The sequence below is a fragment of the Aotus nancymaae genome, unplaced genomic scaffold (assembly GCF_030222135.1).
Source record: "Aotus nancymaae isolate 86718 unplaced genomic scaffold, 86718_ANA_hifiasm-v0.15.2.pri h1tg000012l, whole genome shotgun sequence".
NCBI classification, from domain to species: Eukaryota; Metazoa; Chordata; class Mammalia; order Primates; family Aotidae; genus Aotus; species Aotus nancymaae.
In genome coordinates this window covers 50,130,976-50,155,723 of record NW_026988423.1, presented here as the reverse complement: position 1 = coordinate 50,155,723, position 24,748 = coordinate 50,130,976, and the positions used below count along the sequence as shown (strand labels likewise).

At 52.4% G+C, this 24,748-nt stretch overlaps 1 protein-coding gene across 2 annotated transcripts in view; it reads left to right on the top strand.

The window, feature by feature from the left end:
• COL26A1 (collagen type XXVI alpha 1 chain) overlaps positions 1-24,748 on the top strand; it is a 188,905-nt gene that overhangs the window by 142,197 nt on the left and 21,960 nt on the right. For both annotated transcript variants that reach the window (XM_064375342.1, XM_064375341.1), the window contains exon 4: positions 21,898-21,959. In XM_064375342.1, coding sequence (XP_064231412.1) covers positions 21,898-21,959 — 62 coding nt within the window. The remainder of the gene's footprint in view (positions 1-21,897; positions 21,960-24,748) is intronic.

The following is a 24,748-nucleotide window of genomic DNA, read 5'->3' as shown; positions in this document are numbered from 1 at the left end:
GACCCATGCAAGGGGCGGTTCCGCTGCAGCCTGGGAGGGTGGCTGGATTGGGAGCCCTTCTCCTCTGGTCCAGTGTGCGTGGGTGGCTCAGCCCATGGCAGTCTCAGCCTACAGCGTCTTGGGGAAACAGGCTCCCCTCTTGTTGCCATGCTCCCCAAGCAGTGTCTTGGGCCCTTACAGGGAAGGGCACTCCCTCCTTCCCGGAGCCGCCTGGCTCTCTGCTGAAAGCTCATTCTCTAAGGGGCTAGGGCCGCTCTGCATGGTGTCCGCCCAGGGACTTTGGGTCCTGAGCTGGGGCCTATCTGCTGCCTCCGCCTTCTCAAGATGAGCTGCCCAGTCCCTCTGTGGCTCCCCAGGGTCCAGCCTGCCTGCTTCCCCCAGAACCTTCTCCAGCTGATCCACCATTGTGAAGAATAGAGCCTGGGCCTCATATACGCTGTTACTCCTGTGCAGTGATTGCTTCTCTCATCGGTGATGACGGTTCCTCCCAGGCCCAGAACCGGGTGTTGGGGGCAAGGTCTGTGTTCTCTACCAATGCACAGTGCTGCGAGTTTGTCACATGCTCCTGGTTTGTATGTCTCAGAAGTGATGGTTGGAAAATGGAATATAAGCAGCGCTTCTCAAGCTGTCCCATGGTGCAGGAATCACCCCGGGTCCCATTTAAGTGCAGATTCGGATGGGATAGGTCTGGGCGGGGCCTGGGCGTTGCCCTGCACTGCCCTGCCCTGCCCTGCTTTGTCTTCAGGCTGGAGTTCAGTGGTGCGTTCATAGCTCACTGCAACCTCAAACTCCTGGGCTCAAGGGATCCTCCAGCCTCAGCCTCCCAGGTAGCTGAGACTACAGGTGTGCACCACACCCGGCTAATGTTCTTATTTTTTGTAGAAGCAGGGTCTTGTTATGTTGTCCAGGCTGGTCTTGAACTCCCGGCCTCACATGATCATCCCGCCTTGGCCTCCCAAAATGCTGGGGTGACAGGCATGAGCCACTGTGCCTTGCTAAGGGTCTGCATGGCTCACAGCCCTAGCACGTGCAGACAGGGGGTCTGAACCACACAAGAGCGCCTCAAGGGAAGGTGCTGGGACTTCTGTTTCAGTCCTGAAGTCACAGGCACTGGTCAGGTTTGGGAGCAGTGAGGTGACGCCTCCAAGGGACATGAGTAGGGAGCCATGGCCATTCTCCTCGGTGAGTCCACTGCTAGAACCCACGCCGGCCACTTCCTGTTTCCCAGCAGTGAGTGTGCATGAATGTGTGTGAGTGTGTTGTGTGTATGCACGAGTGTGATGGGTGTGTGGGCACTCTGCGTGTGTGTGCCTAGGTGTGTGCATGTGTGTGTGATCACTCCGTGTGTGCATGACTGCGAACTCATTTTGTGTTCGTGTGTGCATGAGTATGTGTATAATTTGTTTCTGACAGAAAGGGAAGTTTGTTGAGGAGTAGTAGCTCACACGATCACAAGGTCCCACAATGGGCCGTCTGCAGGCTGAGGAGCAAGGAAGCCAGTCTGAGTCCCAAAGCCGAAGAGCTTGAGTCTGACATTTGAGGGCAGGAAGCATCCAGCACGGGAGAAGGATGTAGGCCGGGAGGCTAGGCCGGCTAGTCTTCTCACGTTCTTCTGCCTCCTCTTTATTCTGGCCTCACCAGCAGCTGATCAGCTGGTGCCCACCCAGACTGAGGGTGGGTCTGCCTTCCCCAGTCCACTGACCATAACGTTAACCTCCTCTGGCAACACCCTCACAGACACACCCAGGGTCAGTACTTTGCATCCTTCGGTCCATTCAAGTTGACACTCAGTATTAACCATCACAGCTGCCTTCTCTTACAGATGGGAAAACTGAGGCCCAGCAGCCCAGAGATGGACAGACACTTGCCAAAGATGACACAGTGCTGTTACAGGCTAGATCCCGAGTCTCCTGGTCCCTCCCACCTCGTTACACCTTTGAGGACCCTAGAACAGGAGAAGCCACACTCTAAGCTGGAACTCGTCCTCACACCACATGAATTCCCCTTCTGTACTTTCCCTCTGCCCAAATGGGGTCAGTGGAGGGAATGGACTCTGGGTGAAATCACACCCATTGAGAGCCTTTCAGACAAATATTTGAGAGTCACCAATTACCTGCTTCTCAAAGACATGCCTTTAACTTCTTGACCATCCCGGTTGGCAGGGCGGGCGGCCGGGAGGCCCCCTGGAATCCCACCCGTCGCTGGCATATTGCAAGCACATGTTTTCTGCACACAGAGCTGCTCACAATAAACCAACGCTGAAAACCACATTAAAATGAATCGGAGAAGAGAGTCACTTTGTAACATGCTTTATTTTATTTTATTTTTGACTTGGAAAGGAGCATGTTTTGGCTGCTAATCAAAGAGCTGGTGGGGGCCTCTTAGCAGAAACCAAACCGGTCCGAACTAGACCCACTAGGCCCGCCCCCTGGGACAGTGGCTCTGGCTCCAGGGAGCTGAGAGGGGCTCCGAGACCAGGGGTGAGCTGCAGGGCTGGTCTGGAAACTGGACATCCCACCCAGCGCGGTGGCTCATGCCTATAATCCCAACTCTTTGGGAGGCCTAGGCTGGTGGATCATCTGAGGTCAGGAGTCTGAGATTAGCCTGCCCAACAGGGTGAAATCCCATCTCTACTAAAAAAATATATATATAAAATTAGCAGGGCGTGGTGGCACATGCCTGTAATCCCAGCTACCCAGGAGGCTGAGGCAGGAGAATTGCTTGAACCCGGGAGGCAGAGGTTGCAGTGAGCTGAGATCACGCTATTACATTCCAGCCTGGACAACAAGAATGAAACTCTGTCTCGCTTACAAAAAAAAAGAAAAGAAACGAGATCCCGGGTACCAGCCCTGAGTTCTGGGACACTGGATCCCTTTCCTCCTTTTGCCTGGCCTCCGTGTTCCTAACTGCAGAAGAGGCCCCCTGGGGTGTCAGGACTGTATTTGCTCCTTCTGATTGGTCAGCGGGCACCATGGCCCCTAAGGAGAGAGTACGTTTCTCCCCAGCTCTACAACATGGTTCGGGCCATCATGGGGACTTCCAGCCAGAGTGCAGGCATTTTGCAAGGATTGGTCACACGCTGAGATTCACACCTTCCGTCCAATCCCTCTCCAATTTCCCTCTTACCTGCCCCGTCTGCGGCCCTCTCCTCCCTGCAAGCATCCAAAAGCAACTCCTCACCACTCCCTAGAACCACTTCTTTTTTCTTTTTGAGACAGAGTCTCACTCTGTCACCCAGGCTGGAGTACAGTGACATGATCTCGGCTCACTGCAACCCCCGCTCCCGGGTTCAAGTGATTCTCCTGCCTCAGCCTCTTGAGTAGCTGGGACTATAAGCATGCACCACCATGCCCGGCTAATTTTTGTATTTTTAGCAGAAATGGAGTTTCACCATGTTGGCCAGGCTAGTCTCAATCTCCTGACCTCAAGTGATCCACCTGCTCAACCTCCTCCTCAAGGGATCCACCTGCCCTGGCCTCCCAAAATGCTGGGGTTACCGAAGTGAGCCACCACACCCGGCCTTGCCTAGAACCGCTTCTAATCCTCCTTGCTCAGTGAAAAGCGCCACTCTATTTAGCCAATCCACTGTTGAAATTAGAAACCTCAAAGCCTAATCTCTCTCCTTGTGACCCCATTGCAAGGGATCCCCAGCATCCCATGGATTCTCCTGTCTATACAGCCCTCAGCTCTCTAATCCATCTCCTTTTTTCTGCCCCTCCTGGCTTTTTTTTTTTTTTTTTAAGACAGAATCTTATCCCGCTGCCCTGTCTGGAGTGCAGTGGTGGGATCACAGTTCACTGCAGCCTCCACCTCCCCAGCTCAGGCGATCCTCCCACCTCCCCATCCTGAGTAGCTGGGACCACAGGCACACGCCACCATGCCTAAGTTTTTGTATTTGTAATAGACACAGGGTTTCTCTGCATTGCCCAGGCTGGTCTCCAACTCCTGGGCTTAAGTGATCCTCCCTCCTCTGCTTCCCAAAGGCTGAGATTACAGGCAAGAGCCACCGCAAGTGGCCCATTTTCTTACCTTAGATTTCACCCACCTATCAGAACTGTCTCAGCTACCTCCGGTCTCTCCCCACCCAGAGCAAGAGGAAATCTAAACATTCCCCTTCCCTGTTTGAGACCCTTCTGTACTTTCCAGCCCACCTGGATATCAGCCAAACAGCCCCGCCGCTGGTCCCTCTGGTTTCTTTTTTTTTTTTTTTTTTTTTTTTTTTTTTTTTTTTCTTTTTTTTTTTTTTTTGAGATGGAGTTTCGCTCGTTACCCAGGCTGGAGTGCAATGGCGCGATCTCGGCTCACCGCAACCTCCGCCTCCCGGGTTCAGGCAATTCTCCTGCCTCAGCCTCCTGAGTAGCTGGGATTACAGGCACGCGCCACCATGCCCAGCTAATTTTTTGTATTTTTAGTAGAGACGGGGTTTCACCATGCTGACCAGGATGGTCTCGATCTCTTGACCTCGTGATCCACCCGCCTCGGCCTCCTAAAGTGCTGGGATTACAGGCGTGAGCCACCGCGCCCGGCCTGGTTTCTTTGTGCAGATTAAGGAAAAAGCACCCCTTCCTCGAGGCACGTGACTGCCATCTGCTGGAAAACTGCTGTAATAAATATAAAATCTAGGAGGACCGTGACATGATGGCGCCCCCTAGGGTTGTGCCAACAAAGTGTCCTGAATCCAACAGCCTCCTGGCTTCCAAGAACCTGATGGTCCCCCAGGCTCAGGTCTCCTGCCCCTTGTCCCTGCTCATATCTACTCTTCCACTGATCACAAGCTGTTTGAGGCTCTCCAGACACAGGAGCATTGAGGTGAAGAATGTGGACTTTAGGCCCGGCGCAGTGGCTCACTCCTGTAATCCCAGCACTTTGGGAGGCCAAGGCAGGTGGATCACCTGAGGTCAGGAGTTCGAGACCAGCCTGGCCAACATGGTGAAAGCCCGTCTCTACTAAAAATACAAAAAATTAGCTAGGTATAGTGGCAGACGCCCGTAATCCCAGCTACTCGGGAGGCTGAGGCAGGAGAATTGCTTGAACCCAGGAGGCGGAGGTTGCAGTGAGCCGAGATGACGCCACTGCACTCCAGTCTGGGTGACAGAGTGAGGCTCTGTCTCAAAAAAAAAAAAAAAGAATGTGGACTCTGGAGACAGAATCCCAGCGCCACCATGTACCTGTTACAAAATTCCTCAACCTGGCCAGGTGCGGTGGTTCATGCCTGTAATCCCAATAGTTTGGAAGGCTGAGGAAGGAGGATTGCTTGAGGCCAGGAGTTCAAGACCAGCTTGGGCAACACAGTAAGACCCCATCTCTACAATAAATAGAAAAATCATCCAGTCATGGTGGTGCATGCCTGTAGTACTCAGGAGGCTGAGGTGGGAGGATCACTTGAGCCCAGGAGTTTGAGGCTGCAGTGAGTCATGATCACACCACTGCATTCCAGCTGGGGCAACAGAGAGAAACCCTGTCCAAAAGAAAGAAAATTATTGTCTTAACATTTAGGAAGGCATGAACCAACCTTCCCTTCCCACCCCTCCTCGAGAATCAGATGAAATTTGGGCCCCTCTCTCCTAAACCATGTCCGGACATAGAGAATCTTATTTATACGAACCCTTAGAGGATTCTCCAATCATTCATGAAACCTGAATCTAAGATCTTTCAGCTCGGAGGAAGGAGAGACCCCTAATGTTTGCTGGGTGTCATTTCACACGTGGAAGCGGTCACTTTTCAAATCCCCAGGTCCTTACCTTTTCACCTGTATTAGTTTGTTGTGTGTTGCTATAAAGGAATATTTGAGGCTGGGTAATGCATAAAAAAAAGAGATTTGTTCCAGTTACTCGGGAGGCTGAGGTGGGAGGATCCCTTGAGCCTAGGAGGTGGAAGCTGCAGTGAGCTATGATCGTACCGCTGCCCTCCAGTCTGGGTGAGGTTTATTCAGCTCATGGTTCTGCAAGCCTGGAATTAGCATTTGCTTAGCTTTCTGGTGAGGGCTCAGGAAGCTTTTTCTAGTAGCAGAAGGTAAAGGGGGAGCTGACATGTTGCATAGCAAAAGGGGGAGCTAGAGAGAGGGGAGGAGGAGGAGGTGCCAGCTCTTTTATTTATTTATTTATTTATTTGAGATGGAGTCTTGCTGTGCCACACAGACTGGAGTGCAGTGGTGCGATCTTGGCTCACTGAAACCTCCGCCTCCTGGGTTCAAGTGATTCTCCTGCCTCAGCCTCCCGAGTAGCTGGGATTACAGGCGCCCGCTACCATGCCCCGCTAATTTTTTGTATTTTTGTAGAAACGGGTTTCACTGTGTTGGCCAGGCTGGTCTCAAACTCCTGACCTCATGATCTGCCCGCCTGAGTGCAGTGTCGTGATCTTGGCTCACTACAACCTCTGCCTCCTGTGTTCAAGTGATTCTCGTGCCTCAGCCTCCTGAGTTGCTGAGACTGCAGCATGTGTCACCATGCCCAGCTGATTTTTGTTTTTGTTTTTGTTTTTTTAGTAGAGATGGGGTTTTGCCGTGTTGGCCAGGCTGGTCTCAAACTCTTGGCCTCAAGTGATCCCCCTGTCTCAGCCTCACAAAGTGCTGGGATTACAGGTGTGAGCCACCATGCCTGCCCAGAAGCCTCCCTTTTCAGAGGCCATTGTCACAACTTCTACGACGGCGTTGCCTTTCAGGTCCTAGCCTGTGCAATGTGTGGAGTTAAAGGAATAAAAGGTAAATTGGAAGAATTTTTATGACAAAAGACAGAGTGTTACCACATCACAAATACACGCCACAGATGGGGAGGAGATATTCGCAAAGCATGAAATTGATGACGGGCTGGTATCAGAAATACAGCAGAAAGCACTCCTATGCATCAAAATGAAAAAGACAGAACAATCCAATAGGAAAATGGATCAAGGGCAAGAATGGGCATTTCCTAGAGTGGAGAAACAGAAATAGCTCAAAAACCTATGAAAAGATCTCCAGCCTCATTAACAATGTAGAAAATGCAAATTTAAACCACAACGAGGCTGGGTGTGGTGGCTCACTTGTGTAATCCCAGCACTCTGGGAGGCCGAGGCGGGCTGATCATTTGCGGTCAGGAGTTCGAGACCAGCCTGGTCAATATGGTGAAACTGTGAAACCCTGTCTCTACTAAAAATATAAAAAAACTAGCAGCGCATGATGGCGGGTGCCTGTAGTCCCAGCTACTCGGGAGGCTGAGGCAGGAGAATCTCTTGTACCTGGGAGGCGGAGATTGCAGTGAGCTGAGATCATGCCACTGCACTTCAGCCTGGGTGACAGAGTGAGACCTTGTCTCAAAAAGAATAAAAAATTAATAAAAAACCACAAGATCCTGTTTCACACTTCACCCACCAGGTTGGCAGAGCTGCTGAGGTTTTGGATAGCTGCCTCTCCGGGCCCTGGGTCTGAAGGAGGAGGGGTGTTGGAGGAGTCAGGGGACCCGAGGTTGTCCCCAACAACCCCATTAGGGAGGTTTATTCCTTCCAGACTTGACTGGGGCTGGTTGGAGAGCAGGGGACAGTGAGCAATGGTCACCGAGGCAGTGCTGTTTGGGTCATACCCCAGGCTATGGGGATGGGTGGCGGGAATCTGCTGGTGTCAGGACCCCCCTCCCAGAAAGCCAGATTCGTCTTTGGCTGCAGCGCCTGGGCCCAGCCTGCAGAACTGGGTTGCAGGAGAGAGCGAGAAGGGGTATGTGGGGTAACCAGGCCAGGCCACCCTTCCCTTGTACTTCAACAGTCTCCTCCCTGCAAAGAGTCTGCATCCTCATCTACCCATCCGCCACCACCATATCCCTAAAGCTGCAAGAGGCTGAAGCAGGGAGGTCTCCCTCACTCCAGCCCACCTGTGAGCAGATAGCCGGCATCAGACACCGAGGCCAGCCTCTGGTTGTCCCCAGTTCCTCCAGTGGCTTTCTTCTGGCCTGAGCATTCTCCCATCTGCGCCTTCGTGAGTCCAGCTGGGCTCTCAGAAGCCTGGGATAAGGCCAGTGTGGACGCCAGCCCAGCCCACAGGGCAGGAGCTTTCCTTGTCGCTCCAGACCAGCGTCTAGGTGCTGATAAACAAGACAGACAGGAGCCCCAGTTTAGTAACCTCACTCTGAGCCTGAACAGAGGGTCCTCTGCCCCCTTCCTAGAACCTGCACACAGATGGTGCCGCTCTGATCAAGGAGGATTGGGTTTCTGGATTGGAGACCTCTCTTACCACTTTTTGTTTTTTTTTGAGCCAGGGTCTCACTTTGTTGCCCAGGCTGGACTGCAGTGGCATGATCAGCTCACACAACCTCCACACCTCCCGGTTCAAGTGATTCTACTGCCTCAGCCTCCCGAATAGCTGGGGCTACAGGTGTGCACCACCACACCTGGCTAATTTTTGTATTTTTAGTAGAGATGGGGTTTTGCCATGTTGGCTGGGCTGGTCTCGAACTACTGGCCTGAAGTGATCTGCCCACCGTGGCCTCCCAAAGTGCTGGGATTACAGGCATGAGCCACTACGCCTGGCTTTTTTTCTTTCTTTCTTTCTTTCTTTTTTTTTTGAGACAGTCTCTTTCTGTCAGCCAGGCTAGAGTGCAGTGGGCTGATCTCAGCTTGCTGCAACCCTCACCTCCCTGGCTCAAGTGATTCTCGTGCCTCAGCCTCCCAAGTAGCTGGGATTACAGTGTGCACCACCACGACCATGTTATTTTTGTATTATTGGTAGAGGCAAGGTTTTGCTAGGTTGCCCAGGCTGATCTTGAACTTCTGGCCTCCTCTGCCCACCTTGGCCTCCCAAAGTGCTGGGGTTACAGGCGTGAGCCACCGTGCCCAACCAGACCCTCTCTCACCTCTTCTGAGGTTGGCCATCTCTCTCCCCTCCCTCACTGTGGGGACAATACGACCTCTCAGGCATCTGAAGGAGAGCGGGATGGGAGAATGCTTTGTAAAGCACTGTGTCCCCTGTGGTACTGAGGACTAATTCCTACTTTGGTGTAAATGACTAAGGGGGAAGTAAGGAGTTGCCACCCTGGGAGGCTGAACTTGGTTTTAGCCCTGGGTTGGCCACCATTCCAATGTGTGACTGTGGCCGTGAGTCACTTAACCTCCACATCTCTTTTCTAATCTGTACGAAGAACGGGCTGAGTGAGATGATTCTAAGAGCCTTCTTTTTTCTACAATTGTATGGGAGATTTGGGTTTTTTGTTGTTTTTTGTTTTGTATTTTAGAGAGAAAGAGGGTTTTGCTCTGTTGGCCAGACTAGAGTGCAGTGGCACAGTCATAGCTCACTGCAGCCTTGACCTCCTCAGCTCAAGCGATCCTCCCTCCTCAGCCTCTCGGATAGCTGGGACTACAGGCGCGCATCACCATGCATGGATAATTTTTAAATTTTTTGTAGAGGTGGGGTCTCACTATGTTGCCCAGTCTGGTCTCGAACTCCTGGGCTCAAGTGATCCTCCTACCTCAACTCCCAAAGTGCTGTGATTACAGCCATGAGCTAGTGTACCTGGTGAGATTTGCTTTTTAATATAAGCGTACAAATTACAGCTGTCCTTTCTCAGCCATGCAGTCTAATCCCACATTCTCTAACCAGTTCAGGGGCCCAGGAGACGGCCTTGATCATTCTTCTCTTAAGGGCCAAACAACTGAGGTTCAGAGATGCTACAAAGTTCCCCAGGGTCACACAGAGTGTTGGGGGCAGGGCTCAGGGAGCTGACTATGCCTTAAGCAATTAGGCAACCACTGTAAAATCCTGCACAAAAGCTGCCATGTTGTTCAAATGCGTTTTTCTTTGTTTGTTTGTTTGTTTTTGAGACAGAGTCTCGCTCTGTCACCCAGGCTGGAGTGCAGTGGCACGATTTCGGCTCACTGTAACCTCTGCCTTCCGGGCTCAAGCAATTCTCCTGCCTCAGCTTCCTGAGTAGCTGGGATTACAGGCGTGCACCACCATGCCCGGCTAATTTTTTGTATTTTTAGTAGAGACAGGGTTTCACCATGTTGGCCAGGCTGGTCTCGAACTCCTGACCTCCGGTGATCCGCCCGGCTCGGCCTCCCAAAGTGCTGGGATTGCAGGTGTGAGCCACTGTGCCTGGCTCAAAAGCGTTTTAAACAACTATTTGGGGAAGCAATAAAGAGAAAGCCTAAGAAAGAACCAGATTGTGTACGGGTGATTGTCCAGGCTGGAAAATACAGGCAAATAGAGGGAAAAAAATCATCCTTGGTGAAGGTCTGTGTCTGGAAAGGGGAGGGCTCCTGTCAAGTGCTCCCTGGGTTACCATGGCAACTGCCTCCCGCCGAGAAAGGTGTGATTCTGAGTCTAATCCTGAGAGTCAAGGAGTTTCATTCACCTGACCCGTGATTCTTCCCTTCCTGTCTCTTTCCTCCATCCCATTTCCCAGGGGCTTGGAGTCCAGACAGACCTACCCCTGGCTAGGAGAGGCAAGGGGAGCTGGCCAGCGGATGGTGGCTCCTGAGGAATATATATGGTTGGAGGGAGCAAGTCAGGCTGCCCCTCTGTGGCTCGGAAGCACCCAAGCCCCTGAGCTGACATTGCTGCCCTGGGGAAGCTAAGCCCAGACTGCCAAACGCCATCAAGCAGGCAGCTTCCGTGTGAGGGCAGCATCCTCAAGAGATGTGGATGGATCTCCTTCACCTGTTCCTCCCCTGGGTGCCTGGGAACCTGGGCAACGCGGGTTTGAGACCTGCCCAACTGTACTGGTCCGTTTCCACGCTGCTGATAAAGACATGCCCAAGACTGGGCAATTTACAGAAGAAAGAGAGGTTGAATGGACTTACAGTTCCACGTGGCTGGTGATGTGGCTTGCTCCTCCTTTCCTTCCATCATGATGATGAGGCTTCCCCGGCCACGAGAAAGCTTGCTCAGGGTGCAGGAAGCTCCCCCTTATATAAGCATCAGATCTCGTGAGACTTACTCACTATCGCGAGAACAGCACGAGAAAGCCCTGTGCCATGATTCAATGAGCTCCCGCTGGTCCGTCCCACAGCACGCGGGAATTCAAGATGCGAGTTGCGTTGAGTACACAGCCAAACCATATCACCATCTCTTGTCCAGCTCTAGCCCAGGGAATAGAAGATAGCTGGGCTGGAAGATGGAGTCGGGGTGCTCCGTCTGAGAAGCTTTCCTTCCTCCCCATTTTTTTTTTTTTCTTGAGACAAGATCTTGCTCTGCCTCCCAGGCTGGAGTGCAGTGGAGAGATCATAGCTCACAGCAGCTTCCAAATCCTGGGCTCAAGCGATCCTCCCACCTCGGCCTCCTGAGTCGCTTGGGCGACAGGCATGAGCCACCATGCCTCGCTTGTTCTAAAAAACATTTAGAAACGGTGTCTTCCTAAGTTGCTGAGGCTAGTCTTGAACTCCTGGGCTCAACAGATAATCCCACCTCTACCTCCCAAAGTACTGGGATTACAGGTGTGAGCCACTGCGCCCAGCCTGTCTTTAGTTTTTAAAACTCTGCTGCCATTTCCTTCTGGAAGCCAGAGAACCTTGCCTTGTATTTTCAGGAACCTCATCTGTTCCTTGAGAGGTGATTGCCTCTTCCTGAGCCTTGACCAGTGGGTGCTGCAGGAAGATGAGGTCTCACCTAGGCCCAAGGCTGTGGGTGCCCCTCTCAGCCCTCTGGGGTTCAGAGTGCCTGGCACTGTCAGGCTGTCCCCTCTCACGGCCTGGAGGCTCCCAGGCTGCCAGCTTTGTTTCATGACCCCTTGAACCTTGACCTTGGGCTTGGAGTGCCATTAAGACAGATTCTTTCCCAGTGACGAAGAGCAATGGCAGCGCTGACTCCCCGTGTCCAAGTGGGTCAGGAACCACAGGGTTCATCTCTCCCTCCACTTGGTATCATCTTTCAGGCCCCGGGCGGGGCCCGCTGCCAGCTTTGTGGGGCCCTGGAGTTATTTATGATTTCTTTCTGGATGAGGAAAAAAGGGTTAGAGCACTTGAAGCAATAACTTCATATGAACAATGTGATCCTCAGAAATCCACCCAAGAGAAGCAATTGAATCGCTGAAACCAGCAAGATAAACATGTACAGCAGTGTTCCCCTCTCCTGGTATCCTTGCTCCCCCGCACCACTGCTGGGACTGATCACTTACTTTTGTTGCAATGAAATCCCTGTCAAGTCCTGAGGGACATTCCTGGAAGATTGAAATCCCTCCACTGAGCAAACTGTAACCCAGCTGCCTTCATCCATGTGTCCCCAGCTGTGAAGACCCTAATCTGTCCCCAACAGAGGGCCAAGAAGTACTTGATCCTGCAAGATTCTCACCCCTTCATACTCACACCGTAAATTGTGGGGACATCTCCCACTCACGGCTGGTCTGAAGGAAAGCTAGTCTATGGAACGGTGCTGCCGATAAATTAATATATGAATTTAATCAAACAGGCCTGCCACAAGGTGTTATACTTGCCTGTCCAGAAGAGGTGAGCTAAACTCATCTCAAGGTAATCTGTCTGGCAGGCGACACAGGTACAGACATGGCCCCAGGAGGCGTCAGGATCCAGGCACTAACGCTCATGCACCTTTTCGAGAGCCCTCCTGGATGTTACAGTTCTAACTCACTCACTCCTGAGGTTTCTAAGGTGGCCAAAGCAATCAAGAGCCACAGATTCTTTTTTTTTGTTGTTTTTTCCTAGAGGTAGGGTCTCCCTCTGTGGCCCAGGCTGGAGTGCAGTGGTGCCATCATAGCTCATTACAGCCTGCAACTCCTGGGCTCAAGCGATCCTCCCGCCTCAGCCTCTCCAACAAAAGGAACCAAAAGAGTCTTAGGAGGCTGCAGAGGGAGAGGCTGTCGGGCCCTGTTGGTGGCTCCCTGCCACTCTGTACAGGCTGCTGAGGCCAGGGGACAGACTCCCTGCTCTGTGCGTGTGCGCCCTCTGAGATCCACCTCAACAAACCCGCTCAGCCACTACTGGGACAGGGAGTGGGGGCATTAAATGGAGCAAGGTCAGGTTTTGAGAACTGTGCTGTCCTCAGGCAAAGCACAGAACTTTCTGTGCCTCAACCACCCATATAGATCAGATGCAGGGACCACCTGGACACTCTCAAAGCCCGTTCAACCTCATCATTCTGAGTCAGTAACTACCTGGAGCTAGAAGGCACGGCATCTGGGCATCCAGTGTTCCCTCCTCCCTCAGGAAAAGGAGCTGAGTTTTGCATGCTAAGAGCAGACGGATCACATCACGGCAGCTCATTCTCAAGCTTCCATGGTGAAACGTGATCCCTTTGGAAGCAATCCAGGCCCTCCAGGCCAGGCAGGGCTGCAGGATGAGCAGCCAGATGCCCTGGTTCCATCCCAGCTCATCTGCTCGCTCTCAGTGGCCCTCTGTTTTCCTCCACAATAAAATGGGGCAGTAGTCCCCTGGTCTATTGCCTGGTCCAGATCTTTACCATCAGACTGCAGGGAGTGCCCTTATCTTCTGTCCCAGCTGTTTATCCAGGGAGGATGTGGGGCAGGGACAAGCTCTCTGTGTGCACGCTGAGTAGAGACACCACTGCTACGTCCAGAAGTCCCCCGGGAGCATCATAGGATGAAGATGGGGTCTGAGGGTCTCAGGCTACACTCTTGGGTCAAGCCCACCCAACACCTATGTGGGGAAGGCAAGGCAGCTCCACCAGGGACAGTGCAGAACACGGGGTCTTTGGGGACCCTCCCAGGTACCTGGTAGCAGAGCCTTTTATATTCAGATCATTTTGGAGAGAGACTCATTTAAGAACTGGCCAGGTGCAATGGCTCCAGCCTATAACCCCTATACTTTGGGAGGCTGAGGTGGGAGGATCGCTTGAGGCCAGGAGTCAAAATCAGCCTGGGCAACGTAGTGAGACTTCATCTCTACAAAAATTTTTTAAAAAATTAGCTGGACATGGTGGTGGACGCCTGTAGTCCCAGCTACTCAGGAGGCTAAGGTGGGAGGAAAAGAACCAGATAGACAAGCACGCACACACACGCACACGCACTTGCACATGCACACACACACACACACACGTGTTCTTGCATGTTTTTGCTCCAGCAGGTGGACGTGTAGAGTGTTCTTCCTCCTGCTCTCCTCCCATGCTTCTTCGCCAGCAGCAGGGCCCTGACTCTCTCTATAAACCCCTTTATGTTTTTTCTGGACTTAGTGGAAAAGGGAAACAGCTGCTGGGGGCTGCAGAAAGATGCAGTTCCCATGCACGGTAAAGAACCCTCACCAGGTGGCTGATCTTGATCTTGGACTTCCCACCCCCCAGAGCTGTGAGGAAATAAACTTCTGTTCTTTATAAATTACCCAGTGTATTAGCCCATCTTCACACCGCTATAAAGATACTACCTCAGACTGGGTAATTTACAAAGAACAGAGGCCCAACTGACTCACAGTTCTACATGGCTTGGGAGGCCTCAGGAAACTTACAATCATGGTGGAAGGCAAGGGGGAAGCAAGGCACGTCTTCACAAGGCGGCAGGAGAGAACATGCACGGGGAAACGACTGCTTTTTAAACCATCAGATCTCATGAGAACTCCCTCACTATCACAAAAACAGAATAGGGAAATCACTCCCATGATCCAGTCACCTCCCACCGTGTCCCTCCCTTGATACGTGGGGATTAGAATTTGAGATGAGATTTGGGTGGGGTTACACAGCCTAACCATGTTACCCAGTCTCAGGTATTTGGTTCTAGTAACGCAAAATAGACTGAGACAGGTGGATGTTCAAAAAGTTGTCCTATCCAGGGTGCTAAATTCTGTAAGCCACAGGGTGCATGGCAATTGGTGGGAAGGTGGGTGCCTGAGTCCCCTTGGGGTGGTCAAGGAAGGCTTCCTGAAGGAGGTGGTGCTAGCTGACCAATGCAGGTGTGAGAGGATTGGGAGCCATTTCTAGATGAGAGTAGAAGACAGGTAAAGGCTTAGGAGAGCAATAGGTGCACAGAGCATGGCAAGTAGCCCAGAGCAGCAGCACATAGGGTGACAAGGTTGGACTGGCATTTTAGGACAATTAAGAGAACAGCTTGGCATGTTTATTACAAACTGATCGTACCTGTGTAACCAGCACCCACATTAAGAAGGAATGTTTTCATGATCTCAGAAGCCCTCTTCTTGCCCCTTTCAATCATGACTCTCCCCCAGGGTAACCACTCATCTGAATTCTAACACCTTAGACTCTTCTGCTTGTTTCTGAACTTCAGATAAATGGAATCGAGCAGTAGGCACTTGATTGAGTCTGTCTTCTTTCACCTGGCATTATGCTCTGTGAGACTTGTCCACACTGTTGCGTGGTTTGCCTACACTTATGACTGTGTTGTATTTCATTTTGTGAATATATGATTTATTTATCTGATTGGCAGTTAATAGGAATTTGGGTTGTTTCTAACTTTGGGTTATTCTGAGCAACGCTGCCATGAACGTTCCTGTGCACCTTTCGGTGAACATATTTATTCATTTTGTGAATGAATTTTGTGCCTGTCTTGTTCTCTCATCTAGAAATGGCTCCCAACCCTCCCTTACACCTGCCTTGGTCAGCTGGCTCCTACTTAAGCACCACCTCCTCCAGGAAGCCTTCTTTGACCACTCCAGGGGGATTTAGGCACCCATCTTCTCACCAGTTGCTATGCACCCTGTGCACAACTGGCTGACAGCACTTTTAGCCCTCTGGATGGAATAACTTTTCATATATCCGTCTCAGTCTATTTTGTGCTACTAGAGCACAATCCTGGACACTTGGTAATTAAAAAATCAGGTATCTGATGGGGCTTCCTCCTCGTGCATGGGAACTGCTGCTGCTTGTAGTCCCCAGCAGCTGTTTTCCATTTCTGCTTTTTTTTTTTTTTTTTTTTCGTTGAGATGGAGTCTCAGCATCCAGATTAGCTGGGACTACAGGTGCATGACACCATGCCCAGCTAATTTTTGTATTTTTAGTAGAGACGGGGTTTCACCATGTTGGCCAGGGTGGTCTCGATCTCTTGACATCGTGATCCACCTGCCTCAGCCTCCCAAAGTGCTGGGATTACAGGTGTGAGATACAGTGCCTAGCCTCCATTTCAGCTTTCTAGTAAAAGCAGAAAGGGGCTTCCACTGGGGCAATAGGGACTTAAGATAGAGACCAGGAAGACGGTTGATGCTGGTTTAGCATCCTGGCTTGTGTTATGGGAAGGGAGGCGATATCTGGGAATGGAGTTGTTGGATCATAGCGAGGGCTTATATTCAGCCTTATTAGAGACTGCCCAAGGGTTTTAAAAGTGGTTGTACCATCGATACTCCCACCTGCAGTGTATGAGCGTTTCAGTTACTCCACATCCTCTCTAATACTTGGTTTAAAAAAAAAAAGAGTAACTGTTAGTCTTTTTAATACCAGCCATTCTAGTGGGTATGTGGGAGTATCACGTTGGGGTTTCGTTTACATTTCCCTGATATGGCAAATGAACTTGAGCCCCTCTTCATGTGCTATTTGGCCATTTGAAGCTCTTATTTTGTGCATGTACATATTCCAAGAAACCTCTTCTGGTTGGTGATATACTTCATTCATTCTCATCACCTTTGCTGTGTTCCCAGCGCTCCAGTGAATGATCACAGAAAGTGAAACAAACATGCTTTAATTGCCTGTCGATGGCAGATGCCCAGGGAATGAGTCTCGTCCGGCTCTGGAGCGTCTGCTCGGGTATGGGGGTGGTGTGGAGAGTCCGAGCTGGCTGGGCCTCCGGGGCCTCACCACAGCTGGGGAGCTGGGCCCACCCCACAACCCCCGTGTCCACCGTTGGCCAAGCTGCTCTTCACCTGCCAAGCAGGGTGCCCGGTGCCAGAGCAAACTGGGCCCAGGCCCAGCACAATTTCCAGAAATAGGTCTTTGCAAGAGCCGGGCCTCCCCCTCCATCCGCTGACCTTCCCTCCTGCAGGCGGTCCTATTTGTTGCCCCAGGCCCTGGAAACGCTCTGCTCAAGTCTCTAAAAGCCTCCAGATGGTGAAGTTTGCGCAGAGTTCCTGGACAGGCCAGGATGTCATTTGTACCTTCCCCATGTCCACCTCCTCCTCCTCTTCCCTCAGGCCCCCAGGGTGGGGTGCTGTCTTCCTGTGTGGCTTGAGCTGGGGAGTTGCTTTCTCCTCCCCTCCCTTCTGCTCCTCTCCCTTCCCCTCCATTCTCCTACCGGGTCTCACTCTGTTGCCCAGACTGTAGTGCAGTGGCACCATTGTGGCTCACTGCAGCCTCACCCCTCTGGGCTCAGGTAATCCTCCTGCCCCAGCCTCCTAAGTAGCTGGGACTACAGGCACATGCCATAACACCCTGCTAATTTTTGTATTTTTTGTAAAGAAGGGGTTTCACCATGTTGCCCGGGCTGGTCTCAACCTCCTGGGCTCAAGCGATCCTCCCTTCTCTGCCTCCCAAGTAACTGAGACTACAGGCACACACCACCATGCCCGGCTATTTTGTGTATTTTTTTGTACAGACAGGGTCTCACTATGTTCACTGGGCTGATCTCAAACTCTGGGATTCAAGCGATCTGCCTACTTCAACCTCCCAGAGTACTGGGATTCCAGGCATGAGCCACCAAACTCAGCCTTCTTTTCTTTTTTAAGTATTTTACTTTAAGGCTAGGTGCTGTGGCTCACACCTGTCATCTCAGCTCTTTGGGAGGCCAAGGTGGGAGGATCACGAGGTCAGGAGCTCGAGACCAGCCTGACCAACATGGTGAAACCCTGTCTCTACTAAAAATACAAAAATTAGCCTGGCGTGGTGGTGGGCACCTGTAATCCCAGCCTCTCAGGAGGCTGAGGCAAGATAATTGCTTGAACCTGGGAGGGGGAGGTTGCAGTGGGCCGAGATCATGCCACTGCACTCCAGCCTGGGCGACAAGAGCGAGACTCCGTCTCAAACAAAAAAAATTCCACGGTGTATATACGCCTCTATTTCTTTATCCATTCCACCATGGGTGGACACTTAGGTTCCACTTTGCTTTTCCCAAGTGATCCTGGTCAGCCTACAGGACACAGCTACTAGGGAGGGGTCATGGATCTGTGCTTTTAAGTAGACATCCCCTGAAGGCAGGCATCGGGTCTGTGCAGCCCTGCCCCTCTCCCCCCAAGTATTAGAGTGTTGGCACAGTGTCATCCAGGTCACAGGAACATCCACAGAGCCTTTGGGTGGCCGAGGGATGATTAGAGGTAGAGGAGAAGAAGTGGACAAGATGGGGAGCAGGGTGAATGTGTAGGTGAGGAGATGGGGGGCGAGGGTGGGGGTAGCGTAAGGAGAAGAATGGGCGGTGGGTCAGTGGATAGGTAAAGAAATGGAACCCTATTCATTTTGATCTCTGCCTTTCCCATTAAGGACTTCTTTTAGCAGTGCAGGAACCATCGGTTGTCTGAGTTTAAGAGGAAGGCACTAGCCCGGGTGTGGTGGCGCACACTTGTGATCCCAGCACTTTGGGAGGCCGAGATGGGTGGATCACTTGAGGTCAGAAGTTCAAGACTAGCCTGGCCAACATGGTGAAACCCCGTCTCTACTATAAATACAAAATTAGCCAAGTGTGGTGGTGCGCACCTGTAATCCATCTACCCGGGAGGCTGAGGCAGGAGAATCGCTTGAACCTGGGAGGCAAAGGTTATAGTGAGCAAGACTGCATTATTGTCACCTGGGCGCCAGAGTAAGATTCTGTCTTTAAAAGAAAAAAAAAAAAAAAAAGGCAGGTGCAGTGGCTCATGCCTGTAATTCCAGCACGGTGGGAGGCTGAGGCGTGGATCACGAGGTCAAAAGATCAAGACCATCCTGGCCAATATGGTGAAACTACTAAAAATACAAAAATTAGCCAGGTGTGGTGGCGTGTGCCTGTAGTCCCAGCTACTCGGGAGGCTGAGGCAGGAGAATCGCTTGAACCCAGGAGGCGGAGGTTACAGTGAGCCGAGATCACGCCACTGCACTCCAGTCTGGGCAACAGAGCGAGACTGTCTCAAAAAAATTAAAATATAAAAAATGAAGGCACTGAAAGCCCCCTGAATGCCAGAACCTTGTTGACTGGGGACTTCACGGAGGCTGGTCTTTTAGGGACCTTTCCATTTCATCAGGGACGCCCCCAAATGTCAGTGTCGGTGGGTCTTCCAACTTTGGCAGGTCCCTGTTTCCAGGGATGACTCCCTCCCCTGTCCCATCTGGGGCATCTAGAGCCCCAGGAGAGCCAGTGGCTCCCAGTTTCCATCCCCACCTTGGGTTTGCAAGGCTGGGCTGGCACGCCTGGCCGCGTGCACCTTGCAGAATCGTGTTTGCATCCTTCATCTGCCAGGAGCTCCCTCTGCCTTTCCCTTTGCTCCATGGATACCTTTTCCTTCTTCATCAGCCCTTTCCTGGGAGGAAATAGAAGGAAGCTGTGTTCGATCCCCCATGTTTAGCCAGAAAACCACGTCCCTGTATCACGTGTCTTTGGTGAAGTCCTGCTCGGTTCCCAGAGTGAGAAAACTATCCATTATTCTAGCTGTTTGAAAGTTCAGTGTTTATATCTCAGTCTTTAATCTGTTTTATGCATCCGAGTTAGTGACAAGGTTTTATGGAGGAGAAAGACTTCTATTCCTTAACACATGCTTATCAATCATTGAGTTGGGCCAGCCAGGGGTAGAAGGGAGGGAAGGAGGGAGAGGAGCCCTCTGCTAGCCCACATGTCGCTGGGGAGCAGAGGGTGTTGCCCCCTCTTGACCCGAGACTGAGCACCCCTGGGGAGGGCATAGCCTGGACCACCTATTCCCAGGGTCCTAAGACACCTCCCCAAACAGAGTGCAATGGTGTGATCTTGGCTCACTGAAACTTCTGCCTCCCAAGTAGCTGGGATTACAGGCGCACACCACCACATCCAGCTAATTTTTTGTTTCTTTGTTTTTCTTTGAGACAGAGTCTCACTCTGTTGCCCAGGCTGGAGTGCAGTGGCATGATCTCGGCTCACTGCAGCCTCTGCCTCCCAGGTTCAAGCAATTCTCTGCCTCAGCCTCCCGAGTAGCTGGGATTACAGGTACCCACCACCACGCCAGGCTAATATTTGTATTTTTAGTAGAGACGGGGTTTCACCATCTTGGTCAGGCTGGTCTTGAACTCTTGACCTCATGATCCACCCGCCTCAGCCTCCCAAAGTGCTGGGATTACAGGCGTGAGCCACCGCACCCGGCTTCGCCTTTTGTTTTTTTAAGGACAGGGAAAATTGCAAGATGATTTGCAATCGCTGACAAAGATGGGGATATCTCCAAGAACAAGGGGGAGGCTGACAGTGTTGGGGGGCCGTGGACTGTGCCCGAGAGCTCCAGTTCTCGACACTCCCAATCAGCGCGATGGGCAGCCCTGGCACGCCAAGCCAGAGCTATTCACTTACCCAAATACCTCTTATATGTCTATCGAATAGGGATGAGGTTCCTGCAGGCTCAGGCTTTGAACTGAGCTGAGGAAAGAGAGGATCTAGGCATTCCTTGACTTCTAGAGCAATAAAAGCTCTTTAGAACAGCTTTGAACCGTCTATTTCCTCATTAAAGAGCTCCAGGTCTCGGGTGTCCGGGGAGACAGACATAAAAAGATAATTACGGCCCAGGGAGCTGTGTGCTGGCTGGGGGTCAGCATCACTAGGCTCCTAATTGGTCTTCTGGGTTCCAGTTCCTCCCTCTTCCACCCACTCCATGCTCTGCTGCCAGAGTGAGCATCTGAAAATGCAAACCTGACCCTGAATTTCACCTGCCTAAGATCCTCCAGTGACCTACAGACACTGCTACAGCCCCTTCCCAGGCCCCTGGTGTTGGGGCTCCTTGACCTTTCCGGCCTCGGCGGCCCCCAAGTGCATTCTGAATTGGCCAAGCTGCTGTGTTCTCACTCCCCTCCCAGCCTCGGAAAAGGCACTGTTTCAGAATGTGTTGGAAGTAGATGCTCAGTGCCGCAAAGAAAACAGCACTGAGACAAAGCATTTTTTAGCAATGCAATTTTTACATCCTGGACTGCAGGAAGGGTACTCTCACTAGCCGTTTTGCCACAAGAGTACAATGAACAAAGGAAAAGCAGACACATTTATTCCTTGTGCATTTGGGGTCATCCTTACTGCTGTGTCTGATCTCCATTGGCTGGAGCCAGACCTCACAATCTAAAATAAAACCCGATTGGCTAATAACTGAAAACTTTTCTAAACAGGTAAAAGCAATGGAGAGCTCGGACATGCCTGTGAGCACGTCCAGCACAGGTATCTTGGTTACAGTACAAGGACATAGAATGTACTACGTGCCTGTAAGCATGGCATGTCTCACAGCTACGTAGGATAGGGCTTAACAAAGTTATTAGCACACTTATTCTTTAACAAGAAAGGAAACTTTAAAAAGGAACTTTTGTACTTCCACAGAATGCATTTCTTTTTCTTTTAGAATGCCTTTGCTCTTCTCTCTGCTGAACCTGGCCAGCCACTGTGCAGCCCTCAGGTCTCATCTTTGAGGCCACTGCCTCCAGGACATCCTCCTTGATTGCCCGTCCCCCACCCCCGATTGGACTGGCTTTGGCGTTTCCTTCCCAGCCTGTGTCTATTAGCCCAACTCCTTCCCCAGACTCTGGTTCTCAAAATCAGGGGCCCATCTCACAATCTGCTCATCAATTGTCAGGTGTTTTTTGAGTCCCTGTTTTGTGCCAGGCACTGAGATTCATTGGTGAACAAAATAGAAAAAGACCCCTGCCTTCATGGTGCTTACCAGCTCACAGCATCACTGCGTCTGAATGTAACAGACAGTACAGGGTACCACGTGTACTCAGAAGGGAGGCTCTGTGGTCCCGAAGGCTGCATGGAGGAGGGGGCTCTGAGGGTAAGGCTTTGAAGGATGAATAGGAGTTTTCCAGGCAAAATGATTGGCGATTTCTCTGCTTGCCTGCCTGCCCAGATGCTATCCTGGTGACTGGCTGCTCTCTCCCTAGGGTCTACACTCTGCTCTCATATAAGTTCCTTTCTCTTTCAGAATGCATGAACTGCACCCGGCTCAGTGACATGAGTGAGCGGCTCACCACACTGGAGGCCAAGGTCAGTCAGGCTGGGGAGTCTGGGCCTGGGAGCTGCCTGGGGACGCGGGGTGGTGGGGAGAGGCATTGGGCATCCACTGGGTATGGCTGGGGAATTCCCAGCCCCAGGTTGCCTGGCAGGCTTGGACAGCTGGTCCCAGGTACCAGGTACTGCTCAGGTCTTGGTGGCTCTGGGTAGCCTTCTTGGTCTGGGAGGTCCCAGGCAACAGGCTGGTTGTGGGCAGGGCAGAATGGTGCTGAGCTCCCAGGCCCCGGGGGCTGGGGGGCTGGGGGGCTGGATGCCCGAAGACAGCTGAATGAGGAGGGAGTCTCTGTCCCTCCAGGATGGGGCTGGGCACAGAGGAACCGATGGAAAAAGACTCCGTGGAAGAGGAACTGCTGGGAAGTGACCAGCTTTCAGCCCAGTCTATAGGAAGAGGACTCCCTTTTTTTTTTTTTTTAAAGACAGAGTTTCGCTCTTGTTGCCCAGGCTAGAGTGCAATGTCGCCATCTCAGCTCATGGCAACCTCCACCTCCCGGGTTCAAGCAATTCTCCTGCCTCAGACTCCCAAGTAGCTGGGATTACAGGCATGCGCCACCACACCTGGCTAGTTTTGTATTTTTAATAGAGATGGGGTTTCACCGTGTTGGCCAGGCTGGTCTCGAACTCCTGACCTCAGGTGATCCACCTGCCTCAGCCTCCCAAAGTGCTGGGATTACAGGCTGAGCCACTGCGCCCGGCCTGGGAAGAGAACTCCCTAAGTGGAGTCAGTCCAGCAACAGAAGGAATCCATAATGGACAAGTAATTTTTCTGGCAGTGGCCCCAGGCAGCATCGGGCAGGGAGGGGGCAGAGAATGGTACGCCCAGTATGGGTGTGTTTATGGGCAGGTGACCTGTGGGGGCACCTGGGGCTCCATCCCACTATCCCTCTGGGAGACGGAGGTTTGGGGCACATCCAGAGCCAGCCCACCTTAGGGCGATGAAGCCAGGTGTCTCTCCTGTCCCTCACTGGGTAGCATGTCCCCTAGGCTACTTCCTGCCTCAGCGGGCTCATGCAAGCTCCCGTGTCTGGAGAAAGCCCTCAGCAGAGTTGCAGGTGGCCGCATGCAGAACCCAAACCCAGGTGGGGCCGAGGGGTGCGTGAGGGACATCAACAGTGTCAGCCCCAGTGGGGACAAGCGCCGTTCTCACCCAGAGAGCTTAGAAAGCTGGCTCTGGTAGTTACCCAGAGGGGCTCGGTCTGGGGGAGGACAGGTCTGGGGGGATGAGGCAGCCTCCAAATATCTACAGAGCCTCTTAGGACAGCGGGGTCTGCCTCGTTGCCTGCCCCCCAGGGTAGAGCCAGCACCAGAAGGCCGGAGTCACCTGAGCCCGAGGCAGAGCTGTCTCCCTGGCAGAACTGTGGCGGTTGGAGCACTCGGCATTGCCCAAGGAGAGCGTGTGAGCAGGGCCACGTGGCAGGGAGGCTGAGTGAGGACTGCGGACCTAAGCGGGGTGCTGGAGCCCAGATAGCAGCAGCCCTCCCAGAAGAGACACATGCCTACCCACATGATATGTGTGCACACACATGCACACACACAGGCACCTGTGTACACACATATGTGTGCAGTGGACACACATACATATATACACACACACTTGCACATGTGCACACAGACACGTGCACACACAAAAACATGCACACACATGTAATACCCATGTGCACACATGGATACTCGCATAGACACATGCACAAGCATGCATGCACGTGGCGCACACACATACATGCACACACGCAACACAGATGAGCACAAGTCAACACACACAGCTCGTGACAACTCCACGTTACTCTTGGCCCTGACGTCTGCCCTGGGGGCTTGACCATGTGGCACCTGGGTTGCATGTGGCTTGGCGTGAGACATCTGTGGGACCGCCACCCGCCAGCTGGGCGACTCTCTCAGAGCTCCCCTCCTCATCTGTGGAATGGATCAGAGCATCGGCCCTGAACCCAGTACCTCCAGAACGCTCCTCCTCCCGGGTTCAAGCGATTCTCCTGCCTCAGCCTCCCGAGTAGCTGGGGTTACAGGCACTAGTTTTGTATTTTTAGTAGAGACGGGGTTTGAGAGCATCCTTGGAGTTGGCAGTGGGACCCGGTTTTGGAAATGGTCTAATCCTGACCAGGAGTCAGTGATTAGTGCTGTCACCTATGCCAGCCATGTCACTATTTCCACCTTGCAGACACAGATGCAGGTGTGCAGGAGACATCGTGCAGAGCAGTGACGGGGAGGGGGGGCCCAAGGCACGCATCCACAGCCTCCCCTGTCCTGCAGCCCTTCCGTGGGTGGGCAGGGTCTCCCAGCAGCTCAGGCACAGGCCTGGGATGGGAGAGACGTGGCTGCCCTCCTTGGATTCTTATCTCTTGGGGTGCAGCAGTGGAGGACTTCAGGGAGCAAATGTTTCCACATGGGCTGAATTGGGGCTAAGACCTCTAGAATGCTGAGGCGGTGAGCTTCTGGCACCTGAGATTTTAGAAAAGGCGGGGTCCCCGAGTCATGCCTAGCGTGATGGACACTTTCCCAGAACTGGAAGCCTCTGCGTGGTTTGGCGCAGAGCAGCAGCCCTGGCCGCAGCGCAGGACTGTGGGTGTTAAGTCACAGCTGTAGGGGAGGACAGGCGAGTTGCCAGCTGTCCCCCACCCACCTGGCCCACACCCTCCCATCATGCGCAGTTCCTCCCTGTGGCCTTCCCAGCCCTGACATCCTCTCCATGGACTCCAGCAGCAGGCCCGGGGCAGGGCATGCCCTGTGACCCTGAGCGCTGTGTCCTCTCC